This window comes from Zalophus californianus, chromosome 3 (assembly GCF_009762305.2).
Source record: "Zalophus californianus isolate mZalCal1 chromosome 3, mZalCal1.pri.v2, whole genome shotgun sequence".
NCBI lineage: Eukaryota > Metazoa > Chordata > Mammalia > Carnivora > Otariidae > Zalophus > Zalophus californianus.
The window spans coordinates 188843284-188863074 of record NC_045597.1 but is presented as its reverse complement, the minus strand read 5'-3'; the positions used below and the strand labels follow the sequence as shown (position 1 = coordinate 188863074).

The following is a 19791-nucleotide window of genomic DNA, read 5'->3' as shown; positions in this document are numbered from 1 at the left end:
GGACATAAAAATTCTTGTTCTATTAAATACATTCAACCAAAGAGATTCAACTCAGCAGGCCAATAGTAATTATTCTAGCTTCCAATCCATGATAACCAAAATTAAGTACAAGATTATATTTCAATAAAGCTGTTCAAAAGATAAACACCGGCCGTTAGAAGCCACAGAAAGCAACACAAAGCCGAAACTTCCAGAGGAGCTATTTTTTACTCACCTTTGTACAAAGCATAGGAAATAGCATTGCTCACAATTTCATCCCCAGCTTCTTCCATTTTAATAACTGTTAATAGGTGAGAACTTTCGAGAATTTCTTTGAGCTGGCAGGATTTAAAGAGCACAGTTAGGCAATTGATTTCAGGCATAAGGAGAAAAACTTCTCTCTTTTGGTGAAGAACCTTTTATTCCATTCTTTTTTGAAGACCGCCTATAGGGGTGATCCAGATCCCCTTCCCTCACCTACAGCACCGTACCCATAGTGCCTAACATCTGAATTGGAATAATGAGTCCTTAACCACAATGAGAACAAAGTACTGGTTGAACAAGAGCAACACATGGGAAAAAGTCCCCATTGAAGAGCTGAGACTCGGAATGGGGTGAGTGTGTGTGCATGCGTGCATGTGTGAGTGAGTGTGCAAGTGTGCGTGTGAGAGTGCACGTGTGTGTGCATTGTGAGTGTGCATACGTGAGAGCGCGTGTGTGAGTGTGCATGTGTGTGCGTGAGTGTGTGAGTGAATGTGCATATGTATGTGAGTGTGTGCATTGTGAGTATGCATGTGTGAGTGTGCATATGTATGTGAGAGTGTGCATTGTCAGTATGCACGTGTGAGTGTGAGTGTGCGAGTGTGTGCACGGGTATGCATATGTATGGGAGAGTGTGCATTGTGTGAGTTTGTGCGTGGGTGAGTGTGTATGTGTATGTGTGTGCATGTGTGAGTGTGCATGTGTGAGTGTGCACGTATGAGTGTATCTGTGCACACATGCACACACATGTCACCAAGCCAGCACATGGTAGGCACTCAATTGTTGAATGAATGAATAAAGGAGACAAGAGCAACAGAAAGCCACAGAAACCATCCAAGTGTGGTCTTAAGGGCTTAACCCGTGGGAAGGTGAAGTTCAATGCAAACAATATCCAAGAGGACTTGGTAATTGGATAAAGAGATAAGGAATTTGCTGTTATCCTTTGTGATTTTTCTGTAATATTTAACTTTAAAACCTGATCCCAAGGCTTCAGGCATCATTGAGCTTGGCAGGAGCTTGCGGAGGCAGATCTCCTCTAGAGGAGGAAGCCAGCCTGGTTTCCGTTTACTGAGCTCCAGGTTGGGGGTGGGGGCCCGGCAACATTTGGAAATGAGGATCTGGAACTGCAGAGAGTCTCGCCTGGACAGGGGGAGGAAGGTCTCAGGCCAGGGTGGGAGAGTGGAAGCCGTGCAGCAGGCACGGACTTTGGATTTGAACGTTAGGTGGGACGGTTCAGGCTGCAGTCTCCCCGGAAGGCAGTGCTGGAGGCCTTAGTTCGGAGGATGCAGCGTCCAGGGGTGACCAGGAAATAAAGGAAAACCACAGGGATGCACTCACTGTGGGCAGTGGTGGGGGAGCATGAAGGGAAGGGTCCTCTCTCCATGCGGGCAGCCCTAACTCAGGCAGAAGGAAAGGAGTCCAACTAGAAATGACAGGGAGGGGCTCAGTCAGTTAAGCGTCTGCCTTCAGCTCAGGCCGTGACCCTGGGGTCCTGGGCTTGAGCCCGGCATCGAGCCCGCATCCAGCCCTGCATCTAGCCCTGTATCAGGCTCCCTGCTCAGCAGGAAGTCTTCTACTCTCTCTGTCCTTCCCCGCAACTTGTGCGCTCTCTTGCTCTCTCTCTCACTCTGTCTCTCAAATAAATAAAATCTTTAAAAAAAAGAAAAGGAGGGACGCCTGGGTGGTTCAGTCGTTAAGCGTCTGCCTTTGTCTCAGGTCATGATCCCGGGGTCCCGGGATCGAGTCCCGCATCGGGCTCCCTGCTGGGCGGGAAGCCTGCCTCTCCCTCTGCCTCTGCTGCACCCCCTGCCTGTGCTCTCTCTCTCTCTCTCTCTCTCTGACTGACAGATAAATATAAAGGAAAGGAAAAAGAAAAGAAAAGAAATGAAATGACAGGCAGGAGAGGTCCAGGTCCCAAGATTCTGGGCACAAGTGGGGGTGGGCAGCACAGAGGGGCTGAGACATCTTTTCCTTCCAAACAAAAAGGAAGAAGGAGACAGTGAATGAATATGGATACAGAGCAAACTGATGGGGCCCAGGGACAACTGTGGGGAATCCTATCTGATCTCCCTCCCTGACCCCTCCCTCTTGCCTCCTTCAGCCCTATCCATGCACCACAGCCAGTATGAGTTTTACTGAACACAACTCACCACATTCTCACCCTGCTTCGACCTTTCAGTGGCTTCCCATTCCACTTGAATAAGACCCAAACCTAAACAGTGTTCAAGACGCTGCCTGGCCTGGCCCCTCATAAGCTCTCCAGCTTCCACTCAAAACTTTTACCTTCACTGACGTATTCCAGGTCATTGGGTAGGCCATGCTTGCCTTGCACCTCAGGACCTTTGCACATGCTGTTCTCACCATTACAATCCCAGTCCTCACCCCACGGACTACCCAGCCTTCAGATCACAGGTCCCACATCACCTCCTCTGAGAAGTCTTCCCCTGAGAGGCCCTTCACACCAGGCTGAGCTCCCTTGGCTCATGCCCTTCAGAACCCATGTCACCTTTCTTTAGCATACTCATTTCAGTTTGATATTATACTATGCTAGATATTGTCATTACTCAACATAAACTTTTTTTTCCCAATTCCTGTTTTCTCTATGAGGACAAGGACTCTTCCTATTGTGTATACTGTTCTTTCTGAAGTGCTTATTCCAGAACCTGGCATATGGTATATGTGCAATAAATATCAACTGAATAAATGAATAGATGAAAGAATTTGATGTAATGAATGGTATCTAGGCTGACTGAGAGATTGGGACATTACGGAGGGTCAAGTTCTTGAGGAGGTGAGGCGTAGGCACAGGGGAACAACTCTGGGTAAACTGGTAGAAGGAGAAAGCATGATCCCAGTGGAGAGGTAAACGGTCCCCTGGAAAGGCCAGGAAACCATGAGTTCAGAGTTTGGGGTTGGTCGTCCACAAGACCAGTGAGGTCACCTCTAATTAGCCTAAGAGGGTGCTCAATTAATATCTGACTGGATGTATACATTCATTAATCAATAATTCCTCTCTTGAGCTTGGTCTTTTGGGAAATCTGTACCAATTGCAAACCTTCATATAAGTGCATAATTAAAATGCTGGACTAATTTTTATTATGGATGGATGTCTTCTGACATGCAAATAATTATGATGGATCATTAGCATATTAGATAGGAATATGAATGAGGTATGAATCCCAGAAAGGATAAGTGAAATGTGTCTGATTTTTAGCCTATTTCAGATTTCTGTAATAGTTTTCTGAAAACAGAAATCAAAATCCCTCATCAAGGGTGGGGGACCCATGAGATGGCTTCCATTTTTTGGACATGACCTGGCTCAGATTCTTCAAGCCAACTTGCATGAGTGAGAGAAAAGGCACTGGAGAGGACTCAGGGCCATCTTTGGTGGGTAAGCTAAGAGTTGTTTATTTCTTCCTCTGTGGATAACCTTAAACCAACCCCTGAATTTCTTCCATCCATCACAGGAAAACACCTTGAGTACGGTGCTCAACACACAGTGTCTCTGGGATTGCTCTGCTGATGTATTTGGAATTGACTCAGACCATTTAGGTCTCCGTACGTGGAGAATCAAAACTGTATAACCACGTTGGGGAGGGAGGACTCCTATTCCTTACCCACATATTTCCATGCAGAGCAGGCTCCATCTGAATCAAGCTCCTTGATATTCTCCACCCCTTTGCTTACTCCCACTCAGGGTGGGGGAGTGACATGTCTGATTGGTAACTTTCACCTTGCCTGGCCAACCCTTTCCTGCTTCTTCATTGGGATCTGCTCCTTGCAGAGTGCTAGTGCTCTGGTCTGTCATCAGCCACACACCTAGCCTGGGGGAAGGCAGCCGCTATTTATGGCTGGGTGGGCTCATCTGTCTCATTCTGGGGCTGAGCACCAGGAAGCCCGTTACAACTACACACCTAAGCCACATCCATCAACTTTGCCTTCATCATCAATGAAGCTGATAAAATTTGATCTCTATTTGCCTGATTCTTGTGTCTGTCTCTCAAGTGGACTTGGCCAAGATAAAAGAGAATCCCAGCATGAACTTTCATATAAAACCCCCAGCTTTACATTGTTAGTAAAATCTGGAAAATGTAATAATTCAAGTAGGAATATCATACAAGCATTTGTGGCGCAGGCCATCATTCAGCACCAACACTGACTCTGGAAGAAGATGCATCTGTGTTTTTAAATTCTAAATTTAAGGTAATAAAGCTTAATCCAGAAAGGACTTGCTTCCTGATCACTTCAACCCCACTGCCCCTCACCAGAATTATCAGCTAACTGTCCATGCATCTGAAATTAAATAAGACCAATAGGGTCCCACTGTGTGTTAATTTACCACAGAGAACCGGGCAGCCTAGAAGGCTGGGTTGATTTTTCCCGTGATTTACAAGGATTTGGTTCATCCAAGCTTGCCTTAAACAATGGCAGAGGCTACCATGAGCAAGACTACCTTCACTATACTAGGGTTTCAGTTTGCTGCACTGGATATTTTGAGGTGCTTTCACAACTAAATACTGTTGAAATAGCAGTCTAGTTAAAGAATATTTTTTTAGACTAAATTCAACCTTGAACTCTCATGACGAAATGGGCTCTATGACTAAAATAGCTCTCTCATTGTCTAGCTTGTTATTTCCTTTATGGAAAAATTCCCAAGTGGCAGCACATACTCCTAAAAAATATCCAAACATCGAAGGCCATTCTGGAATGAGCTGATGTGAATGTGCCCACTAATACTAATATGGGCTTGCTAATGAACTGAGCAGTCAAGGAAATGGAAGTCAGTCCAAGTCAACAACATTCACGAAACAGAATAGTTAGAAGCCATGGTACCATGTCAAAATAGTTCTATAGGCTTAGCCATAAGAAGTATAATAGAGATTCTGATAAGTACACATTTCTTACATGATCTGATGAGAAAGGGGAGACATTCTGAATTGAATCACGGGCCAGTTAACTTAGAAAGGCAATTATTCTGTAGTAACAATGTCTCCGATGGATGTAGACTCAGTTTAACATCTGCAGTTCTAAAGCATTATTACCAGGGATTTCTTTCCTCTGCTCCCCCGACACACACAAAACTCAGAAGCTAACTGTTTGTTGAAGTCATGGCGTAAAATGATTACCAGCTTGGCTAACAGACTTGAGTCTGAACCTGAATGCCACCCCTTACCAGGTATGGACACTTGGCGAGTTATTTAACTTTTATGAGCAGCAAGAGACCTAGTTTGGGCCAGAGTATCGCTTCAGTGTCACTGAGAACGGACAAAACAGCCACAGTTCTAGGGGAGTCAGGCACTTACAGCTTCCTCCCCGCCATGAACTTGGCTGTCTTCTTCTCAGCCCCCAGAAGCCCCCTACAGCTCACCCATTTGATCCAACTCTCAGTCTCCTCCTCAGGCAGCCGGGACACCGTGCGGGGTAAGAAGCGCACGAGCTTCTCCTTGACCATGGATGACGTCAGGGCATCCTCCACCTCCACCAGGCTTGCGATCACATCCGCAATCTGCCCTGAGCCTTCCACCACCACACAGGGGATTTTACTTTTGATGGAGGTGTTGATGGCCTGGGAAACAGGAGACAGAGTTGGTCACCGGAAGACACACTGATGACCGACCAAACGCGCTCCAGGACCAAGCTGGTCCACCAGACACCTGGACACATCTCTGCACTTTTTCCTTCGGGGTTTTATTTTAGTCACAAGCAAACGAAGTATTTGCAACTGTCTATGAATGAACAACATAAGCCAGCTATATTATATCCTGTGCTAATACCAATTCCCATAATAAGGACACGTGTCACGAGCTTAAGTTCTCCATAAATAAGTACTTAAAATACCTCTATATACAAAGTCATCATTCCAAATACTGACATCATAGATATGCATGACAACTCCTAAAACGGTATTCAATATTATCGTTGACAACTTATCTGACAGAGGTTATCACATTCATACTTTTAAGGTATGAAAATACCTTCAAAGCAAAAGCCATATATTTTGTATTATGTTGACACATATTTCCCTTATAACTCCCAAATAATTTTCTTTACCTCTTTTATGAAAAAAGAATAAAATTAAATCTGTTCCCCAGATATATACACACCACGCTTTTATTAGTTCCTTTATAAAAACCACAGAGGCTTTTATAGGTCTTAAGAATTTTAAATCACTTGACAGCAAGACACAGTGAGCTATAGGCACAAAAGAAATGGTGGAGCCCCTGTCTTTAGCAGAAACTAAACACCTTCCTGGAGAACACATCGCCCATAGCACATGGTGCCTCATCCTGGGGGGCAGAGGGGTGGGTGTTTCCAGCTCTGAACCCCACTGCCTGCCCTGCGGACGGGTATCCACATGCTGGGGCCAGAGTAGGGCGATCAGACAGAGAGCTGTCCCCCTTCTCTCCTGTCCCCTGTCCTGGGCGTGGTTACTGGCCACACAGCCATTTGGGGAAAATGTCACAGAACTTCAGTGCCTGGGCCCCAGTGGTTCTCTGGAAATCAGAGAATTCTAACTAGTAAACATAACCATCTTTCAATTCCTTTCTCTCCGTCTCTCTTCCTCTCTTCTGCTCTTCAAGCATTCACATACTGACAATTTCAAAAAATCTTTAATTTTTCCCTGAAAAGTCCTTCCCTGAAAACTTTCATTTAACAATGGTCTCAGCAGGAGATCTCACAGCAGGTGCTCAATAAATATGTGTGAATGAATGAATGAATGAATGAATGCATGAATAGGCCATTGTTATATAAAAGAATAAACAAGTGCTAGATTATGATTCCAAATAACTTCAACAGGAATTATGTGTAACTCCAGGAGGAGACCCGGAGGGAGTGGAGAGGATCAAGAATCATGATACACGGGATAGAGGATACAGCGGGTAGGCAAATCAACGTGGAAATTAATTAAAAGGAGGAGTTACAAATCACTTTCTTGTAAAGTCCTATTGCTAAAACAGTGAGATCTTCAACACGATGTGCATGCCTTCAAATACCAACAAGAATGCAATCACACTGATGCTTTCTAAAAGGTCAGGCAGAAGCCTGGCTGCCCGTAACAGGAGCTCAGAAACATCAGAGTTAACACAGATGGGGTGGGAAGCAGAATTCCCTGCTCCACTGCTCAACACTGCAGGTGCAGAATCGTCCAGGAAGCTTTCTGTGATCCCAGAGTCACTTAGGGCTCGGGGTTCCTTCTTATGGGGGTGGAGTCCTTGCAGGCCCAGGAAGCATGTGGATGGGCCTTTGGTGGTCTAGGAACCCCAGTTTGTCTGTGTATGATCACAGCTCATCTCCATGCAGATGGGGTGGCCATGGTTTCCCAATATATATGGTGGTTATTATCTCTAAGTCTTATGAGTTAGTGTCAACCCTTCTCCTTGATGGGCTGATGGCCAAAGCCAACATTAGGTATATAAGCTATTCATGTTCTTCCGAAGTCTCCTCTGTTCTGTTAGGGAACACTGTATCGTGAAAATACAACTACCTACTTGCCATAGTAAAAGAAATTAGTCAGGTTAAATTACGTGAGCTCCAAAGCTCTGAAAATACAAATTTGCTGGGTTCGTTTATTGATCAATTTTCTAGAAAACCAAACCAAGACTCACCTTCAGAGTCTCTTTGCCACCTCCTTGGGCAAAACACACAATGGGGATCTTGCCACCATAGTTGGAATCTGTAAGGCATAAGAGGTAAAACTTACTCTGGGCTCATTAGAAATACTCACCTATCTCAAGAAGAAGCAGACCAGGAGTTTCTGTTCCAAAGAGCCCAGGGTGTGGGGTGATGGCAGCAGATCTCAGACTTGACTATCTCTCTGTTGATCATGACGGATGTGTCTCTACACCCCCAACCAGTATGACACAGGTCATGTTGCGATTTGTTACCGATACTTAAAATGCTAAAGCCTGTGAATGATTTACTTTGGCTAATATATATTAGACCAGGTTCAAGTTTATCCTTATAATAATACATTCTCGCTAATTTGCATAATCCTATGCTTTCTTGAGTGGGTGAAAAATTTGCATAACTCTGATCTCTCAAGAAAGAGTATTACATATATAAATGTCTTCCTTCATGTATGTCCCACTAAAAAAGGAAAAGGATGTTGAAAACATCTCCAAAATGTCCCTGTTATGGAGTCTGTCACTACATCGTGAGGTACTCTGGTTCTATAACAAGACATATCTCAACACCAACATCTCAGCAGTGGTAAGAGAGAGAATTTGTCACTTCCCAAGGCAAATAAAAGCCTTCACTCAACTGCTGCATTCTTCCCTTGAACCAATATTTTAGGTGGTTCTAATATATAGAAATAGCCAAGATTCAAACACGTAACCCATCCAACTGTTGAGCTAACGGGTTGGTTCTTATTATTTTTACCCTAGCTAACTGCATTGTTTCATAAGCTCAGATTTGCCATTATGGATTTTATTTGTTCTTAAATGTTGTCTAGCAGAAGAAGAGACAGCAGGTTTTCTATACTGACAAATCAGAGTGTGACAAGGCAGCATTTATGCTCCAGCACACTGAAGGTACTGTCACAGGAGAAAAGAGAAACAACAGTTCTTCTTTGGCAATAGGACACCTAATTGAGTGGGTTCAGCATGCTTCACTCAAAGATTGATGGCTAGCTGCTGTTGGTGTTGTTGCTACTGCCCTTGATACTATGTCTGTGTAAGAGCCACTTCCTAAATCCTGACCTTGAATAGTGCGCTCGGAGATGTACTTCTCCAGCTGATTCCGGAGTTTTGCTTCAACTGTAGGATGTCCGTGGCAGCCATTGTCCACAAGTAGCAGATGGGTGTGATTGTTGTCCAGGATATACAGAGGGTCTCTCTTGAAGTCATCCATTATGTACTGAGCTGAAAAATATCCCTGAAAAGTACAGAGAATCCCTTTATTAAGATTTTATTTATTTATTTGACAGAGAGAGGCACAGCGAGAGAGGGAACACAAGCAGGAGGAGAGGGAGAGGGAGAAGAAAGCTTCCAGCTGAGCAGAAGGAGCCCAAAATGAGGGGCTCGATCCCAGGACCCTGGGATCGTGACCTGAGCTGAAGGCAGACACTTAATGACTGAGCCACCCACGTGCCCCAAAAGTACAGAGAATCTTGTCTATGAGATTTATTTGTTGGCCAACGTGCATGATAACATTTTTATACGTTAATATTAAGGCTAACCCTTCAGGTTCAGCTATACTGATGCCTCCTCCCAGAGTTCTAAGTTCAGACGGGTCTTAGAGATCTTATAGTACAGGACTTCATTTTAAATATGAAGAAATGAAGGTTCAAAACGGTTGGGTCACTTGCCCGTTGTCACATAAATGGCCAGTGACAGTGTAAGGATCAGATTCCCACTTCAGTTCTTATTCCATTGCCCTGTGCTCATTTGTATGAATTCGTTGAAACTGATAGCATTCAGGGAAGTGTGTGTGTTATGTGTGCTTGTGTGTATACGTGTCGGTATCCAGATGCACACACGTGTGTGTGTGTGTGCATGTATTTTTGTACACATACACACACATACATACACAGACTTGTATTTGTGTCTCTGTGTGTCTGGATACAGGTAGCGGTAGACATTAATATAGACACATATATAGTTGTCTGGAATCTATCATATGCCAACACCTTTGCCAGGGTCTATGAGTTAGAAAATGAACAAGATGGGGTCTCTGCTCTTTAGAAGCCCATAGTTACAGGACCAGAAAAGGAAACAAACAGATATTTTCTCCTCACACTTAATACCGTGGAATAAACAAAGGAGTTCCTGACCTCCATGTCCATTCAAAGGTGTTTGGTTCTTAAAGTATTAGGGCAGCACTAAAAGAAGTTCAATCTGACTTCTAAGAATACAAGTGAAGTTGAAATTTCAATGAGGAGAGGAAGATTACTGACTCTATTAATGGCATACACATCCAATCAGAACAAAGGAAGAATGAAAGAAAAATTCAAATGTTACAGTTCTCTTCTCAAAGTGGTCCTCGCCCAGCCAGGAGCTCTAATCAGGAGAGTCCTAGAAATGACAGGGTAATATGGGCCAGACAGGCATCCAGGCAAACTACAGAGGAGCCCTACACACTTTCCTGGAACAAAGCATTCATATTCTATCTACATCCTTCCAGAACACGACACAAATTCCAAAACCTTAACAAGGAAAGAATCACAAAAGGAAAAGCCAAAGACCGTGCTCTCGAATGGATGAGGATATAAAACTCCTAACATTGGCTAATTAAAACCGATAGGTTTATTAAGGAATGATTAGCATTGTTTCCAGAACTCAGTCCATTAGATCATGGTTTAAAGGGAAAAAATAGCAAACCAACAGATGCAAAAAACATTTGGTACTCAATATTCATTCTCGATTTAAAAAAATTATAAACTAGAAATAAAAGGATGATGCCTTATGGTACTTTCTTAAAATATATGTTTATTGAAGCTTTCACCAAATCCTATTTATGGTGAAAATACTAGTCTCGTCTCCACCACTATGATACCAGGTATTTTGGATGCCTGTTGGGATACCTGTTATCATCGCTGTTATTTAACATTACTCTGGACATTTTAGCCCAGGCATCAAGATAAGCAAAAAATGCAAGGTATAATTAAATGAAAGAGTTATGTTTAAAAGTAACACTATTTACCAGTGATATGGTTGCAAACATAGAATACCCTGTGAATCTACTGAAAAACTATTAGAACAAAAAAAAGAGTTCATAAAACATTTTATTCAAAACAACAAATAAATCCCTTTTTACATGAAAATCTCTTCCAAAATTACAATGCATAAAGACCCCATTCACAATAATAACAAAAACACAAAATCTCTAGAAATGATATTAAGAAGAAATATGTAGGTCCTAATGAGGAAAACCGTAAAATTTTCCTCAAAGACACAGACTTGTATAAATTGAGGGACATACCCTATCACTGGAAGAAGACTTGATATTACAAAATTTCAATTTTCCTGCATCGGTTTATAGATTTTAACATGAACCCACTCAGTGAGTGTGAAATTTTGGTTTGCCTTTGTGGTTGTACTTTTTTTTTTTAAGATTTTATTTATTTGATAAGACAGAGAACAAGCAGGGGGAGCGGCAGGCAGAGGGAGAGGGAGAAGCAGACTCTCCGCGGAGCAGGGAGCCCGATGCGGGGCTCGATCCCAGGACCCTGGGACCATGACCTGAGCCGAAGGCAGACACTTAACGACTGAGCCACCCAGACGTCCCTATGTGGTTGTACTTTGACAAAGGGATTTTAAAGTTTAAATAACAAGAATAGGAGAGGCATGAGCTCTTTTTTGTGCATATATAATGCAACAATACTTTTGGCAGTTTAACACTGACTCCAGAGGAATAAAATTTCAGTGTTTGTGAAATCTGGTATTGTTTCAGGCCAGCTCAATCTGCGTCCTGGTAGAGTCCATCTACTAGTAGTGGGGTTTGCTGTAATGAAGCCATGAATAGAAACCTCATGGGAACGTTATGGTCGACAAAGTTATTGTGAACACCTACTGGGTTCAACTTATGCAAAAGACCAAGCACTATTTTCCAGGGAAGACAGAAAAGAAACAAAGACGTTGACCACAAGATCATACGAGTTTACTATGAAACTACTCTAAGTCACTAGAGAGTATCATTAACAGACATATAAAAGGAATAAAAACCAGTGCTATAACCTGAATATCTAAAAATAATACATACTCATTGTAGAAAACATAAAAAATGCAGAAAAGTACAAGAAAAATTAAAATCATGCTTAATTCCACAACTCAGTGATAATCACCATCAAGACTTTAGTGTACTTATGTCTTTCTTAAGCATATAGATTAATTCACGTTGTTTTCATAATTTTCTATTTAAAACTGCAAATATTTTCTATATTATCAGAAAACCTTTGGAAATATTATTTTGCACCATTTTCCTTCATGTTTATACAGTAATCTACCGGAAGATCCCACTGTTCTTGATATTACTAGGTATTTAGGCTTATGTCAATTCTTGATACTATCAGGAATATTTTAATAATGTTTTAATAATGTCTAAATATAAAATTCTCCAGTGATATTTGTAAGTATGGTATGAACAGTCTTCATGCACTTGATACAAATTTTGAAATGGTTTTCCAGAAAGGGCGTAGATTTGATCTTTCTGCAGCAATTTCTAAGGATCTCATGCTTCTGTATGTGTTGGAGACTACAGTCATTTTTTAAATTAACTCTTAATAGACTTTTAAATTTTTTTCTGGGTGAAATCATGTAGCCCAGAGCAATTTTAAAGATTTTTATTTCCCTTTGAGCTCATTCACAGATATTCATCTAATCAGATTTTCTAGTTCTTGTTGAATCAGCTTTTGGAAATTAATAGTTTTACAGAAAAATTTCCACGAGATTTTCAAACATATTGACATATGGTTGTTTGTCACATCTGTACAATTTTTCTCAATATTTATTATTATATTTGATTTCTTAGTTCTATTTATTCCTTAATTAAATTGCTAAAATGATTTCCGAGAATAAAGAATATTTCTATTCTTCCACTTTTTCTTTTCTAATTAATTTATTTCCGATGGAATATTATTCTTTTCCTCCTTCTCAAGTGTTGTTAGTGGTATTATTTTTTCAAACCTATTAATGTGAACACCGTGGTGGCTAAAAGACTGTGAACCATGGCTCTGACGTTTACTAGCCATGTGAATAAAGAAAGCTTCTTACTTTCTCTCTGACTTAGTTTTCTCATCTGTAATGAGAAGGTAATAGTAGCACTTAACGCGTCGTTAACTTCATTGTTGTGAAGATTAAAGAATGTTAGATATTATTATTATTGAATTATTTTTCTTGATTTTTGCTAATAAAGGTATAGGGCAATACATTCCACTCTGAGTGCAGCTTTGACCATATACTGTCAGTCCTAACATATAATGTTTCCGTTTCCATTGCTTTCTAAGTGACCTGTGATTATACTTTTGACCCAATAGTTATTTAGCAAGATGTTGTTCATTTGTTTCTTAATTTCCAAGTGATTGGAACTCTCTATTTAGTCTTTACATATTCATTTCATGTTTTACTTGATGACAGAGGATGCCACCAGAGAAATACTGAAGTCTTGTGTTGTTGCTGTTCCAATCCAGGGGTGGAAAGTACCTACTTTACGGGGTTGTTCTTGTGATTTTATGAATTCATATATGGAATGTATCACCACAGAATGGTGCTTATACAACACTAAGCTGATGCCCAGGACAAACATGGCTAAGAGATAAAGACCACATTCTTTCCCCACCAGCCTGCCACTGTCCTCAGAATCCTATCCCGGGCCACTCTGACCCTGAAGTTGGCATCTGATGGGAGATGATTTTGCCACCCTGGCTGAGCATCTGGAAATAATAATAAAAGCTATCATTCACTCTGCACAATTAATCCATCCCATGATAACACAAGGCTATTATCATAAAAACTCAGAGAGCTCGCTCTAGACTATCTAGCTAGAAAAGTTCCCCGCACCTAGTCTACTCGCTCTGCAAAGCCCTCCTGCCCCGACCCCGCCTGCCGCCTCCTGGGAAATGCTCAGAAAAGGCTCCCCATTCTCTTCTGTCCCTTATACACCTCAAAAATGTTAACAGGCACAAAAGTAATATCATTTTTAAAAATGAAAAGAACCAGGAACGCCTGGGTGGCTCAGTCAATGAAGTATCTGACTCTTGATTTCAGCTCAGGTTATGATCTCAGGGTCATGAGATCAAGCCCCGCATCCCGCTCCACGCTCTATGTGGACTCTGCTTGAGATTTTCTCTCTCTCCCTCTCCCTCTGCCCCTCCCCCTGCTCACGCATGCTCTAGCTTTCTAAATAAATAAATAAAATCTTTTAAAATAAAAATAAAAAGAACCAGAATAATTCCAAAAATTCTGAACATTTACCACCTAAACTTCCAAGGAGTCCCAGATGAAAGAAGATGTAGATTAAATTGAGATTTCTGAACATCTGGTCCAAAGCTTCTAGGTAGACATCACCCATTGCTTAAGGAGGTTTTCAACTCACTAGAAATGCTGTTTTCAAAATTCTACACTTGATACAAAACTTCATACGTCTACCTTGCATTTAGAACATGAAATGTGTGTTGATTACTCTCTAAATATGCTCAGGAAACTTTGAGGGGAAAACTGTTCACAGCTCTCTTAATGCCAAATTAAACAGGGTTCACAACAATTCCTGTGAGTGTGGCCAAACAATAAAGGTATGGTGGCCAGGGCTTGAGCCCTCCTGGGACAGACTCGGGTCATGGTTATAAAGAATAAAGAATCTGACTTCAACATGATATTGCCGGCAAGAAATTTTAATAAACAAGACACGCTCTTTAGTAACTCCTTCTCAGGACTTCTTTGATTGTGTCATCCTTGCTTTTTGGGGGGGGGAGGTTTTGGTTTTGGGGGTTTTTTGTTGCTGGTTGTTTTGGGGCATTTGTTGTTTTTTAGAGAGGGAGAGTTGGTGGGGCAGGGGATAGAGGGAGAGGGAGTCCCGAGCAAGCTCCATGCCCACAGACGCAGAACCAGACGCAGGGCTCAAGCTCATGACCTTTGAGATCATGACCTGAGCCGAAATCAAGATTCGGAAGTTTAACTGACTGCACCACCCAAGTACCCATGTCATCCTTGTCTTTAATTGTCTGTCCCAAAGGTGATCCTCGTAAGGCTGACTTCCCCAGGAGCTGGCCCCATCACAGAGCCACGGTGCTCAGGCCAGAACCTCATGCCATGGTCTTTCTCCCACGTGGCCTCGCAGACCTCCACCTGTCCCATCCCTCCTCCTGTCCCATACCTCAGCATCGCAATTCCTGAGGAGGGTGTCCCTGTTGGAGACCATGCCCCAAGCCGCTATGCCAATGGCTACAATGTTCTCCTCTGAATTCCTGCTGATGGTGTTGTCTCTCACCACCTCCCCGATGTACTTCATCAGGCCATAATGGGTGCCTCCAGTGAGAATCCAGGCACCTGTCAATGAGGGAGGAGAGCAAATGCTCAGCTGGCTCTGAATAAGCTTCCCATCCTGTGCTCACAGACCCCTGAAGAAGCCCCCACCATGTAAGCACCAGGATGCAGCACTGCCAGCCACCCCTTGCAGTGGGCTTTGCCGAGGACCCTATGATGAGGAAGGAGAAGAAGATCTTTGGAGGCATTTCTAAGAGATGTTGTCTTTAAAAAAGATACAAATTCTGGACCCCACGCTTGATCTAAATCATCAGACCCTCCAGGGGGTGGAGCCAGGGAATCTGCATCCCAATCTTGTTATGGGCCCGAGCTTGTGAGCAAATTACGGCAGTGCCGCCATGGAAAGCAGAGCACTCTGGGAGCGGTGCCATGACCCTGGTGCCTACCATGTGGCTTTACTTTATAATTACACAATTGTGCACACCAGTATGTTAAGGTTTATTATTTGATGATCTTCACAATGTCAAGAGTTTTGCACTTTTTTTCAGAAATGAAGTAAAGAAAATACTTATAAAATATTATTTAGCATTATGATAGAATCTAAGTTGTAAGCGACCCTGATCTAATGTACTACCCAGGCAGGAGTCCAGCCTGAGGATGGTCACTGGCGTGTCTTGATTAGCCCTGGCGATGGAAAGCTCAAGAGTCTCTGGGCGGCCCTCTCCCCCATTTGCTAGAAAGTACCTTTGCTCATTATCTGTCTCCATTCTGTAATTGTACATACTCTCTTCAACGATAAGAAACGGGTTTAGTCATCTCCCAGATAAAAGCCCTTCCAATATTCTAAGGTATAAATGCAGCATGGTCCTTGGGATTGTCCTACCCGATTCCTGCAACCATTTCTCACTGGACATGAACTGCAGACCCTCGGCACCCGGTCTCCTTCCTCTAGACAGATTTTAGTTGTCAACGTTTCCCTTTCACACCAGGCAAGGGGAAGTAAAGCCAACGCAGAGGCCACGGGACTGTTAACATCCAGCACCAGCCCCTCCCTTCATCTGACTGGAGGTCCGCAGGCCAGGGACTGTTATCTGTCTTGTTCTGTTATATGCCCAGCACTTAAAACAATTCCTGACACATAGTAGGCATTTTCTAAGTATTCTGAATGAATGATGTGTGTTCAGGATTTAGTATTAAGGAAGCCATGCTGCTCGGTTTCCTAATAAAGTAACGTCCTACTGCAGCTCCCTCTGGTGGGTCAGGAAATGGAGAACAAAGGGGAACAAGATCCGGGTTTCTTCTTGACGTTAAAAGAAAACTCTCGTCTGAAATAAGACATGTGTCCTTAGCTCTGTCAGTTAACATTCTTAACGAAGAAATTTTTTAAATAATAGGCTTTGATAAACTGAAACTAATCATGAGGAAACATCATATCAAATGAAGGGACAGTCTGCAAAAACGATTTGTCTATATTCCTCAAAATGGCCTGAAAGACCAAGAACCTCTGCAGAACAATCCCAGATGAAAAAAAGCTTTTTGGTTTGCTATGACATGGAAAGCCAAATTCAACAGAGTCCATTGAGGGGGAAAAGGGTTTTTTTTTGTTTGTTTGGTTGGTTTTGTGGTTTGAGGGAGTTTTGGTTTTGGGGGGGTGTTTTTTGTTTTGGGGTTTTTGTTTTGTTTTGTTTGCTTACAAGGACAATGTTGAAACAATTAGCAAAATTAAAATATGGACTGTTTTTTAGATAACAGTATTGGGCAGCTAACTTTCTCAGGTTTGAAAATTGTACCGGGTTATGGGAGAGAACACCCCTGTTCTTGAGAGATTCATGCTGACATACTAGGGGCCAAGGGCATGATGCCTGCAATTTACTCTCAAATGAGTCTTTAAAAATCATAACATGAGACTGTTTTTTGGAAAGTAATAAGACAAATGTGGGAAAATGTTAATAATTTGTGATTCTAAGTGAAGGGTGTACAGATGTGCATTATATGATTCTTTCAACTCTTCTGTAGGTTTGAAATTTTTCATAATAAAAAATTAAAAAGAAAAAATTAAAACTTCAGCACTACGCTGAATATTTCAGGTGACAAAGCCACAGTTACTCGTCTTGATCTCAATCAAACTCTTACCTGGTGCTTACAATCTGCCAAGCACCATCGCTATTTCCAAAGGTTCATCACAGCTCTCAAAATTAAATAGCAAAGAAATGAAACTTTCCATTTCGATTTGGCAGAGTATTTTCTCGGTACAATTTTATATGTAGAAACCACTCAATGAAAACCTTAGACGATTCAAGGAAACAAAAGTACCCACAAGGAAGCACCTTGACGCTGATTTTTACCTTGTGACCCCCTACCATCACCCCTCACCCCCAAGCCCCCCAACCACCACCTGCCAGAGCTCCCTGTCTGTCCATTCATTTGATTCATAGATCGTGATTGATCGTGTACTTCTAGAGCGTCTAGATTCTGCGCAAGAACTGCATTTGGGGACTCGGTTCCATCTCCAAGGACAAGAGGGTCCAGCCTCCACCGAGGCAGCGCACTGTCCCCCGCCCCACAGGGACCGCGCGCACCTTTGGACTGAGCGATGTAGATGAGGCGGCTGAAGATCTTGCGCATGCGCGGCTTCAGGGCGAAGTTCTTGGCACCGCCGGTCACAGAAATGACAAGGTTGGGCGTTTTCAGGTGCCAGTGCTGGGTCAGCAGCTCATAGAGGGTCTCTGCGTCCGTGTCACAGGACAAGCGGATATACTGCAGGGAAGAGGGAAAGTGTCAGGGTCGACGCCTGTCCTCCCAACCACCTGTTCCTGTGGGAGGGGCGAGGCGCACGGGCCAGCAGCTAAGGGGGGGTCCCCACGGGGAAGTGGAAGGAAAGCAGTAGGCTGGGGGGCGGGTGCCACCGACGAGTCATCGGGGCCAGCTGGAGAACCCGGGAATTTATCCCAAAGGCCGTGGGGTGCCTGTGAGGTGTCTGAAGCAGAGTAGAAACAGGACGGGATTTACATGTTAGGGAGCCCTCCAGCGCCAGCGTTGACTGGGGACCGAGGTAGGGGGGCTAAGGGCAGGCAAGAGATGGCCACTGGGGCCCTGGGAAGAGACAGCAGGGGGCCACCTTCCAGGGCGGCAAACACAGGGCTTGGGGGTGCAGGAGTGTAGGCCCAGGCTTTCCAGCTGCCTAGGGACGGTGCTGCCATGGAGACAGAAGACCCCCACGCATTTGAGGATACCACTTCCCAGTCATTAAACCTTGTCCCAAGGCCGGGTGGACAAGCCTAAAATGTGGGTGTGTAGAGGGAAATGTCACCTTATTCAGGGCCATATGTATTCTCAAGACTGCCATAAGCTAAACTAAATGGGACGAGGCGTAAAAAGGTTCAGGGGCCTTTTGTAGCAGTGGGGCTCAACGCAGATGTAACACGTCTGCGGTGCGCTCAGGGGAAGGCCTCTGAGCCGCAGCCAGCCATGAGCTGAGTTTTCCAGTGGCACATAACCTAATCACAGCTCTTCGACCTTTAACAAGGTTTATCTTTTCCTGCCATCGCTTTTGCATTGACTACCCATTTCTCCCGCCTCCACACCATGAGCCAATTCAAGGTAACTCAAGGTAGTCCAGGTTGTGTGAATTAGCTAAAGTAGAAAACCTTTGCTTACCTTCCCTTTCTTCCCCAGGGTCTCAAACTGAATATCCCCAAAGGCATCGGTCGGAAATTCCTTGGTGTGTTTCTTGTAACTCCATTTCTCATTTGGGTTGATCTGCGTGCCTTCTATGTGCTGGCTCTGGGCATAGCCACACTTGCACACATTGTCCCTGAGCAGGGTGATGTTGACAGGAAGGAACAGATTTCATCATTCATCACGTTTTTAGAATAAACTACACATTATTAGCTTAAATAAACACAGAAAGAGATCTGACCATCAAGTCTTATTTTCAGACTATATTCATCATCTCGGTGGATTGTTTAAGAGCCATCTATCTTGGTGTTTTTTTCCCTGTTGTCTGTTGTCCATGCCCCAAAAACTGGCTCTGTATTGAGCGCTGGGATACAGGAGTGCCTTCATGGAGTCTGCCCCTGCATACATAGCCATGAGGTTATTATGGGATTAAGCCTTCGAAATCTGGAGATCACTTATGTAGCTTCCCGCATGGGTCATAACACGCAGGAGCCCCGAGTGCCGGCCCTGCCAGTGTGCCCGGCCAGTAACGTTCTCCTGAGATGAAGTGAGCGAGCCCTCCTTCCTGGGGATGGTACTCACTGGAGACAGTGGGTCCCCTGGCAGGGACCCAAAGCGATCCAGAACTCAGAGAGACCATCCTGTCCATACTGGACATCAGCTGCTTGGGAGACTTTCAATCATCTGGGCTAGACAAGGACAAACTGCAATAAATGAACACTATTTCTTCCCGTAAAAAGTGCCACAGGACTAAAATGTGTGTGTTTGTTAAGGGACACGTGTGCATCTCCGAAGTTGGAGGAGGATGAAAAGACAGGCAGTAAGAGGTAAAGGGTTGAAAATGTGCTGTGAGGAGGGCCTCGGCGAAGCTCACCGCACCCAGGGCTTAACTGGATGGGACGCCTGCTCTCCAGTTAGGGGCACCGCACAGTTTAGCGCAGAACAAGCCAAG

General features: G+C 43.5%; 1 protein-coding gene across 1 annotated transcript in view; it reads right to left on the bottom strand.

Moving 5' to 3' along the window:
• Positions 1-19791, bottom strand: part of TRPM8 (transient receptor potential cation channel subfamily M member 8) — an 89247-nt gene that overhangs the window by 47992 nt on the left and 21464 nt on the right. The window contains exons 4-10 of the mRNA XM_027590139.2: positions 18819-18975; positions 17741-17918; positions 15052-15224; positions 8943-9117; positions 7848-7915; positions 5609-5806; positions 215-317 (exon numbers count right to left, since the gene is read on the bottom strand). Of these exons, the coding sequence (XP_027445940.2) occupies positions 215-317; positions 5609-5806; positions 7848-7915; positions 8943-9117; positions 15052-15224; positions 17741-17918; positions 18819-18975 (1052 nt within the window). The remainder of the gene's footprint in view (positions 1-214; positions 318-5608; positions 5807-7847; positions 7916-8942; positions 9118-15051; positions 15225-17740; positions 17919-18818; positions 18976-19791) is intronic.